At 41.1% G+C, this 10,090-nt stretch overlaps 1 protein-coding gene across 2 annotated transcripts in view; it reads left to right on the top strand.

The window, feature by feature from the left end:
* Positions 1-10,090, top strand: part of PARG (poly(ADP-ribose) glycohydrolase) — a 57,934-nt gene that overhangs the window by 38,633 nt on the left and 9,211 nt on the right. For both annotated transcript variants that reach the window (XM_026043021.1, XM_026043020.1), the window contains exons 12-14: positions 1,771-1,918; positions 7,371-7,449; positions 8,307-8,415. In XM_026043021.1, the coding sequence (XP_025898806.1) occupies positions 1,771-1,918; positions 7,371-7,449; positions 8,307-8,415 (336 nt within the window). The remainder of the gene's footprint in view (positions 1-1,770; positions 1,919-7,370; positions 7,450-8,306; positions 8,416-10,090) is intronic.

Genomic DNA, 10,090 nt, shown 5'->3' with positions numbered 1-10,090 from the left:
AGGGGGTGGGGGGTGAGAAAATTGAGAGAGCTTTTTCTGAAAAAGGCGGCTTCCAGAGAAATAGCAGAAAGTTAAATTTTTCTACTAAGATAGTTACTGTGTAAATAATGGAAGAAATCCCCTTTATAAGTTAGAGAAAAAAAAATGAACTTGTTTGTGTAATCTTTTATCTTTCCTTTTTCTGTTGCTTTTACTTACTTTATATGTTTTGGCTGAAAATAGACATTTTTCACAAGGACTGTCAGTTGTGCTTTGTGCCTGTGGAGCAGTTGGGGCAATGGGGGGCTCTCTGTAGATATTCCTGCAGGACAAATAATAGCATAGTAAGTTGCTTAAATATCCGGGTTGACATCCAAGTAGCATAGGTCAAAAATTGCTCAGGAGTAGCAGGGAAATCCTGAACTTGAWGTGCTCACTGTTTAATCACTGTGAGGTCTCTCTCAAGTGATACCATCACTCGCAGGTGTTTTGTTCAGTATTTTTCCTAAGCTTTGAAATATCTCATGGCCTTATAAAACTAAGCAGCCARAACACACCGAAATCATTATAAACTCAGCAATTGCTCAGCAGTATTCCTTTTTCTCCTGCCCCCTAATCCAACTATCTCTAACTTCAAAGGAAAGAGGAGTTTAAATTATGCCATTGCATGCACTGTTTGCATTTCAGTAGCGCTCAGTAGAAATAAATATTGCCAAGAGACGGATATTTTCCCTCCCRGCTCCTCCAAGTCTTATCAAGCAAAGCAAGTGTCCAGGTGCACCGAAGGACCCTCCTTGCAGCAGGGAGCAGGACAAGCGGGGCTGCTYCCCCAGGGAGAGGCCCCGGGCAAAGGGCCAGCAGCCGGGCACAGTGACAGTGATGGCACCGTCTCTGCCGGGCTCGGTGACGGCACCGTCCCTGGATGGGTGGGAGGTGACGAGTCACTTCCTTGGGGTCAGAGCTGGAGTCTGGTCAGCAGGTTGGGGTTGGCAGAGGACAGGACAAGGCTGGAAATGGCCCCGCATCCCGTGGTGTTAGGGGAGCTTCTTTGCCTTTGACAGAGGGTGCTGGGGGAGGCTCAGCTGTGTCCTTAAGAGTAATGAGGGCCTATAGAGGCATTTGAGGGGCCCTGAATGGTGGGCAGCATTTCTTGTTGTCATTACTCTCTAATCACTTTCAAAATAYGTATTGTTGCTGCAAAAGCTAGTCCTGAGCTGCATTCTTTTGGGCAGAAACTTTAATGATCAAAATGACTTGCCTTGTACAAGTGCATTTCAAGCAGAATTCATAAAAAATTATTTCCAGGTATAGAACAGCTGATACAGGGGCAAAAATGCTTCAGGGTGAACAGCTTGTTCTGTTCTTGAAGGGCTGAACACCCTTCAGGGGCAGAAGCTTGTTAAAAGATAATTGATTAATTAGAGTCTGTAAAATTCAAGAGGAGAACATTGTAGTTTGCTCTTTCCTTTTTTTTTGCATTTATTGAAATAAGTCCTAAATATATGCTCTTCTTTTAAAAACAACAACAACAAAAACTTGCATCTAGGGCATTTGAGATGCAACTCTGTTTTGCTTTATAGTATCTCCATTTTCTAATTTTATATTGTCTTGGAAGAAGGAAAGGACAAATGAAAAGCACTGTCCTATTGCTTTTATTTTTAAGTAATAGTAGCTAAACAAAACTATAGCAGAATGGTATTGAAATATGTATGGGACTCTATTTACCTAGCTAAATGAAAGGATATTACAGTGTTTATTTATCTTATAATCTTCCTGAATATTTTTTGTTAGGTTGATTTTGCAAACCGTTTTGTTGGAGGTGGTGTCACTGGGGCAGGACTAGTACAAGAAGAGATTCGCTTTTTAATTAACCCAGAACTGATTGTATCTAGGCTCATCACTGAAGTCTTGGATCACAATGAATGTCTTATCATCACAGGTTAGTCTTTGTGGAAGATGTTTCATGTATCATTCTGGTTTTATGTCTTGTGTGTGTGTGTGCGCGCAYGCATGCATGTTTATAGATCTACTTCAAAATGAGTTTCAAAATGTTTAAGATGCTGGGAGTACCCTTCTCCTAAAGGTACTCCTAATGAGTTCCCACCTCCTAAGACTATAGGGTCTCTGTTTGTGGAGGAATTTTTTAAAAAGAAAAGATGACAGCAAGCAGTCAAATGTCATGAAACTTCTTTATCGTATATATTTATATGATTGTGTGATGGAAGTCTCAGCATTTTTAGCCCTAACTGAAGGATACCCTAGGGCAGTGTAAGTAAAAGATGCAGTTACCAGCTCTTAGSTTATGCTTCTGTTGTGCTGAAAGCAGGGGGTGCTTCTGTTCCCCCTGCAACCAGGAACGCTTGATGAGATCAGTGTGATTAAAAACTGTGTGTGAGAAGAGGAGCTGGCCTCTAGTTACCAAACAGAGGAAGAAATGGAGGAAGTATTTATTAAAAAAGTTTTCAAGTCAGTAAATGTATCTGAGAATATTTATCTTGTATCTTACATATTTCTTTTGACTGCCAATTAAACTCAATTTTTACACCAAATGCTTTTTCAGATTACATTGTGAGGCTGTGCATGGAGATGTGCTGTCTGTCCAGTGCTTCACTGACAGTGTTTTGGCTTTTGTTTCCACCTCTGTCTTAACATTTGGAATGTTTTATTATCCATCTAAGTGGATTAAAACAGCTAATTCACTGCTAAAAGGTTAGAGAGGCCCAGATAATGCTGTGTGTGTCTGTTCTACACCCTGCAATGTGGGGAGCAGCCGGATGCCTCCTGACGGAAAAATAAAGTGGCTATAATTTATTTACTGTAGGCAACAGCTCTAAAGAAATATTTGACCAGAGAAATCCTCTAGACAAATATTATAAGAGATTATGTATGCTTTATATTACTCAGATTKCTATAATAAAAATACTCTTGTGTTYAGTTACCTGAGCAGCCTCGCGAGGCAGGGCTGTGCGGAGGGTTTGGTGCAGCCCCCGTGTAAGAGCCCTTGGGGAGCGCTCGCTCCCGCCTCGCCGGCACGCACGGCACAAACCCGAGCTTGGATCCTCCAAACCCTGCCCTGCTCACCGAGCATGCGGTTGTATTGGGCAGAGCATCTCTTGGTCTCGGTCCTAACCTTGGTAATCTTCTGTGCCTTTCTATGAAAAATTTTTGAAAAATGGGCTTTTGTRATTAGTTTAAAAAACTGAGTCAAAAAATTCTTGGCCAGGCTTTTCTGCCATGGGTATGAGACTGTAATAGAATTAACATTGAAGTTTTGTCCTTTGCATGAGGCTCTTCTGGGGAACGTAAAAGTAGAGCGCAGCTATTCRTCTGTGTTACAGCTACTTGGGAGAAACAGCAAGTTCATGTTTTGAAAGAACTTCCTTTCTCCTAGGGAGAGGAAAAAAAGAAAGATTTGCAGTGAAAAGATAAAGGTGACTTTTTCACTGTGGTAGAATTCTTTCAGTTTTACTTTTTTTACAGTGTTTTGTAATTAATGTGTATGATGAGATGTTCTGCTACTCTAATGGGAATGGCTCTGCCATCATCTCTATTTCATCGCTGGCCCTCCTCCAGCTCGGTCCGTGGCCAAGGCCCCGCTGTGTGTCACCACCCTCTGGATAAATTACCTTCTTTCTATGCTGCGCCTGACTCCGTGCCCTAATGGGTATAACTGTGTAGCTTAAATTTGCAGAAGAGCCTGAGAAATTGGAAACAAATTCAATTCGTTGTGATTGCATGGGATCTGGCTAAGATCACTGCTGTAATGAGTATGGGGCTGGTCATGCAAYAGGCAAGTTCTCCAACACGGCAGCTACCTACAGACCTGTGAGCCCTGATGCTGGAGATTCCAGTGGCTGCATTTCTGCTATGTTTGCTCTGATACATCTGGTTTTAAGTACCAATATTCTTCATTTCTTTTTTATTTTTATTTATTTATTTATTTAATTGAGGGGAATTGGTGACGTTTTTCTGAGTTTGCACATAGAAAAGCAGGGTTAAGGGCAGATAAAGCTGCGGACTGTGACTCCTGTGAGCTAGGGTCTGAGCAACGGCCGGCGCTGGCTGCACAGGCAGCTGCTCCTGCTGGAAATCAGCCCGRGGCAAAACTGTTTCTCCCTGGATTGGTTTGTTGATTATGCCCAAGAAAAAGGGTGGAAGAACAGGGACCAGGAGGAGCTTTCCCTTACTTTCTGGCCATAAATGTCTGCTCATCTCAGCCTATGATGACTACAAAACTTTCTGGGCAAATAAGCACAAAACTATGCAGTGTTTTTCAAGTGTTCTTCCGTTTTGGTGGGTGCTAGTGCTGCTGTTATCTCTGCCTCCAGAGTGAACTTTCTAGCTCAGCAGCAGTGCTAGTAGGACTGTGTGTGTGTTCCCMCATCCCTGGGTACCTCATAACATCATACAGATTGATGCAAATTAAAAGTAAGATTCTGGAGACTGAGAAGCCTGTATTTATTTTTAGTCATAATTGCAGCTCCTTTTACATGGATGAGTGCTAACATCTGGCAATTTCCCCATTCCACTGCTTCTGTAGCTACTGCATGTTTTACTAAATGTATTTTTGAAAGTTTTTTGTATGTATATATTTTTTTCTTTTTGTCTTTGGGTGGACTTCTTTATTTTGTAGCTTCTTTTTAAAATTCTGCAAGTGTGATTGTGTGCTGTATTTGTGGCTTGGGGTGTGTGTGTTGTTGGGTTTTTTTTGTTTTTGTTTTTTTGTCTTCTCCCTTTCTATATTTTTATGGGAAGAAAGACTCACCAGAAATGTCTGCGTGTCTGATTCATTCCGTGTTCCTTCCGTTCCCCAAGCAGCAGCACTTTGTGATTCACAGGCAACAGTCCTGCCAGTTTCTGTCTGACCTCTTTCCAGAGCTTCACTCATCAGCCCATTGATTTTCATTAACTCTTGGTTTTGAGACATGAGTTTAGAGTTTGTATGATTTCCTTGTGTTTCTGTTACTGATTCATATATATATTTGCTTGTTTGTTGATGCTTTTGTCACCAGAAGCTGTACTTTCATAAAAATGAATGAAAACAGCAAGCTTTTTAAAAAACAAGGTTAACACTGAGATTGTCACTTAATCTATCCTGATGCAACACCTTAATAACTGTCTTCTCTTTTCACGTGCTAGACCCCAAAGGAAATCAGCTTTTATAAGCTGAAGTTTTACAAGATGGTTTCCTCTAGGGCTGTCAGAAAGGTCGAACATTTCTCTTGTGTGTCTTTTCTTACTATTTGCCCAAACACTTTTTCAAAACATATCAATAAATATAAATTTTACCTCAGTCAAGAAAAATATTAGGGAAGGCCGATAGCCTAAAATTTGATTTAGAGACTGGCTTCTGAATAGTTAAGCTGCTCATAGTTGTCTTTTGTGTCATCTGCCATTACAGTTTGGGGAACGGGAAGGTAAGTCTTGATGTGAAGTTTCTGGTTTGTTTGTTTGCTTTTCTTTCATAACCATCTCATTCATTTTGAGTAGCAACTTCTCAAAYTAGCCGTGAGGGGAGTTTGTGTGTCCCCAGTTTGGTTTTATCTTCTAAATAAATCTAGTAAAAGAAAGTATGAGTTAATAATATGGCACATGATTTTAAGGGGCACTGGCAAGTTAAAATGAACTTGGGTAAATAGGGAAAATGTTTTGAAAACATTCATCATTTTAAATATTTTTAAGAGTTTATGTTATGCTGAAAGCAAGCATTTAAATTTCCTTGTCAGCTGAGGTTAAAAATGTTCCTTATAGTTCAACATTTATTTTTCTATCTACAGATGGCAAGCCTGAGATTAAATTTAAGCAGTTGTGTTCTTAGTTTCACCCATCTTTGCAATGGTTAGGCAGGACTCTTGTGTTAGATGCTGTTGTGCTGTCATCTATTTTGGATGCTTACAGGTCTTTCCAAAACCCAATTTGCTGTTAGATTTATAGGCATAGTAGGTCCCACTGTGTGATAAGGAAGTTGTTTAACAGTTTTCACCTGGTTGATCTTGTGCCAAACTGTACCTGTTCGGGCTGAAATTTTCTAGATCAGGTATATCCTGCAATCCTCTGCTTTTGAAATGCAACCAAAAATAAGTCTGCTGTTGTGAACACAAAACTAGGGGAAAGCTTGTGGTGTTTTTCCTTAGGAGTATTTCCTTGAAACATTTGTGTGTTGCGAAGTTTTGAAGCAGAGAGCTGATGTCTGGCAAGATGGGGTGAAAGGGGGATATTGCAGCAGGCATGTGTCAGTTAAAATGCTCCCATTCTTGCTCTTGGCATAAACATTGAAGAAGTAGCTTGGACACTACATGTAATAGCTAAAATTATTAGGATTTTAATAAAAAGAAAAAAGGAAAAGAATTATTAAGTTTACTTTCTCACACCCGTTAATGCCTGACCACAGGGCTTTTCTTCGGCTTTATGGGTTTGGGGTTAGGCTTTTAAAAAGAAAACTGTTCTGTGGGAATGTACAGCTCACCAAAACCACTTTGTATTTTTATATTTTCTCCTCGTGTTTCCTAGAGCTGTCTTGTCARCTCTTAGCTAAACTGTGATGTAGCAGGGTTGCTATGTTTTGAATAAAAGAGTGACTATTTTATCATCCTGTTTGCAGGTAGTAGCCTCAAAGATGCTTCTAGGTTTGAGTTGTGCTAATTAATAACTTGTCATGCCGTGAGCCTGGACTCATGGCATGAGCGTGCCTGTATATAAGCGATTTGCTTAAGAATTTCTTTCTTTATCACTGCATTGCTACAGCTAGCATTTCCGAGGGAATGCTGAAGGTTAATAATATGCCTTTCTGTCAGACACTTTGGAGTTGTCTTCAGTTTTGAAGGCTGAGAGTTAGCGATGGCAGCTGCGTCGTGCAAGCTGAGAACCGCGCCTGCTGCTCCGCGTGCCCTTCCCTTGCCGCAGGGCCCGTCACTGCGTCCCGGAAAGCTCTCCCGGCGCGTTCCTCAAGCTTGCTTCTTGCTGCGTTTCAGCAACCTCTTTTCATCCACCTGGATCTGAGAAAAACAAGATCCCAGCGAAGGGAAGGCACCCGTTCTTTCCTAGTCAGGTGTTAATCAGAAAGGCCTTTGGTTGAGAAGCTCTCCATCCTTGGGGTGGCAGAGCTGAGAATTATCTTGGAGCTGTGCTGCGCGCACAGGGCAGCGTGTGTGAGAGGTCCGTGTTTGCAGTGTTCCGTGATGGATGCTGGCTGTCATCTGTGGAAAAGAAGCGTGTGCTGCTTATGGGAACACTTGTATCCCTATGCAGATAGAAAGCTCCAGCTTCTGCTGATGCTCCTGAGAGCATTGCATGTTCATTTAGAGAAGCAGTGAGTGCTGTGAAAGATTATTTACTAAGAGGAGAAATATTTACAATCTTTTTATGTAATGAGAATGTTATTTACCTTTCAGGTACTGAGCAGTACAGTGAATACACAGGCTATGCAGAAACCTACCGGTGGGCAAGAAGCCATGAAGATAAGACTCCAAGGTAAGGTTTCACCTATAAAATATCAGCTGAAGAAATAAGTAACTGTCTAAAATTTTGAAAAATTGGTGGCTTGAGTACTTTCTAGCCTTTCTCCTCATAGAAAACTCCTGTTTGCTCCCGCTGTCTTCTGTAATTTACCTCAAGTTAATCATCAATATTCTTTGCTTTTTTGATGCTAATTTTGATATCTGCCAATGTGTCATTCTTAAACGAACAACCTCTASGTACTTTTAATTCAAAATTTTGTTAACATATTGACTAAGGTGTGGGCTGAAAAAGCCTCGTGAGAAGTGTGACAACGATACCTTAACGGTCACGCTGCCAGTGACACTTGCGTGACAAACTAGGATATAATTTAATAAATCTCAATTGAAAGACCCGAGTTCTTTCTGTTACTCAACAATGCTGTTATACTGTATACACAGAATTATACACTTGTTATGGGAACAAGACAAGCTGAGGAGCAATGAGCTCTTTTGAAATATATGCAGTGTACTGTCCTACAAATATTGGAAGAAGACAGAGCCAAAGTGCCTTTTTCCTGACCTTGCAGTGTTCCTTTGTAGTTAATTAATGGTGCAGTTTAATTAGATTTTGTTTCACATTTCTACTGTGATGTTCGAAGTATAGCCAGGGTATTTTTACTTATACAGGGAAGCCTGCTGTCTCTTTGCTGCTGTTGCTTCCTCCTTCTCCCCACTTTCCAAAAAAACCCTGCTCCACTGACTGCTATGGGCTTCACCTTCTATTAGGAGAGAAGCTCTGCAGGGAGTTGCTTGTTTTACACCTTGCTTGTGTGGCCAATACTAAACAACTAATTTTGCTGTCATCCCCTTTTGTCCTCCCTCCAATTTTAGGGATGAATGGCAGCGACGCTACACCGAAATCGTTGCTATAGATGCATTTCATTTCAGACGTTTCCTTGATCAGTTTGGTCCGGAGAAAATTAGAAGAGAGCTCAACAAGGCCAGTAACTTTTTATTGCAGTCAASAGTCTAAGGCTGCTTCACTGATGCTTGTAGTACCTTTTCAGAATTTCTGTACTGTTCASCTAGGGATGTTTTTGTTTAATTGTCTTTTATAGAAGATGCGCTTTGGGGCTTTTCCCTCTAATGTTGAAGTACAAGCTTTTCAAAKGAAGCACTTACTCCTAGAGACTCCATCCAAAGATGTGTTTTCTTTAACACTAAGAAAATATTTACAAAGTTGGGATATACATATTTCTAACTCTCCATTGTCCTACTTCTAAAATGTAATTTAAGTCCTCTCCCAGTGTTTCTACAGGACTRAGTAATGCCTAACTCTACTGCATCATACTCAGTCTTCCAGTTAAGGTGGAGAAGCAATACTGCATGTCTCTTAACATGTCAAACACAGGGTCCCTTGCTTTTCATGCACCTTTTGTGCTAATTTTTAAGGTACTCTCATATGAAGATGGGGTTACTTTCACGTTTGTGGTAGGGCGTTTATCCTGTTACTCAGAGGACTTGGGTTTTATTCTTATTTCTTTGCTTAGCTGCTGTTTATTTTCCTGAAGCAAAAGCAGTCCTTTCCACCTCTCAAGACTGTGCTTTTGCGATGACCAGTAATTGCCATTAGCGAGCTGCTTATAGCACTGGGACCTCAGCTTTCCACTCGTGTCCGTGTTTTCAAGGCCTTTGCTGTTACTCCCCATTTAAACTGTGTGTCCCGACAAGAGGGCGGCTGTGTTTCCCGGGGCAGGCTCTCGCAGCACAGCGAGCCGCCGAGGCTGCTGCCCAGCACTGCTGCCCTGCTGGGCCACTGCCACCAGGATGCTGACACGGCTCTGACTGCATTTGGGTTGGGCTTAAAGACAAGCTAAGCCTGAGGGCTGTGCAGCGCCTCTGCTTTCAGAGGTGCAATAGGCTTCGGTTTTATCTGCAGGATTAAAACCAAGGAGACACTACTACAGTTGTTGAAGTACCATGCTTTCAAGAGCTGCAGAATGTAATAATGCATATCTAAATAAATTCCATCCTTAGTATTTCCCAGCCATCCAGTTGGAYAGGGAATGCGCCTTAAAGAGCATCTTTTTCTCTTCTTTTTTTTTCCCCCATCCCTCTCCTTCACAGTGATGGTGTACGTTGATAAGAGACTAATTTAGCTTTCAAACTTGAGCTTCGTGACTGAAGTAACTTTCATCAGCTTGTTTCTTTATGGTTGGTAAGGAAATTAGCACTGAAAATGAGTGTAAATAAATATAAACTTCAGTGACATCTTACTATAAACTTCAAGTTTCTAACTCGACTGAATATATGATCTGTCTGCAGTTCTCGTTTTTCATTGCAATTTAATAAGATAGGACTCAGTAAACTAAGTATATGCACATAGGCTGTAAAATACAACTGCACCAAGTATTACCAGGCATAGCTTAACCACATTTGTTTCCAGAGGTTCTTTTGACCCTTTCTTACTTTGTTACATGTTAGGAAAAGCTTGAAATAACTGGAATAAAATACTGTTCTTGCATGCTTACATTTTCCTGTAAGCATACATGGTGTCTCCTTTACACACTCCATTTGTCTTCAAGAACCAGACACTCACTGTCAGCCAAATTGCTCAAACGGCGGCTGTGTTAGGGTGACTTCTATTTCTGCTTTATCCTGTACCTGGAAAACAA

The sequence above is a fragment of the Nothoprocta perdicaria genome, unplaced genomic scaffold (assembly GCF_003342845.1).
Source record: "Nothoprocta perdicaria isolate Ctin4 unplaced genomic scaffold, notPer1 scaffold_32, whole genome shotgun sequence".
Taxonomy (NCBI): Eukaryota; Metazoa; Chordata; class Aves; order Tinamiformes; family Tinamidae; genus Nothoprocta; species Nothoprocta perdicaria.
This window is presented reverse-complemented; position numbering and strand designations above follow the sequence as displayed.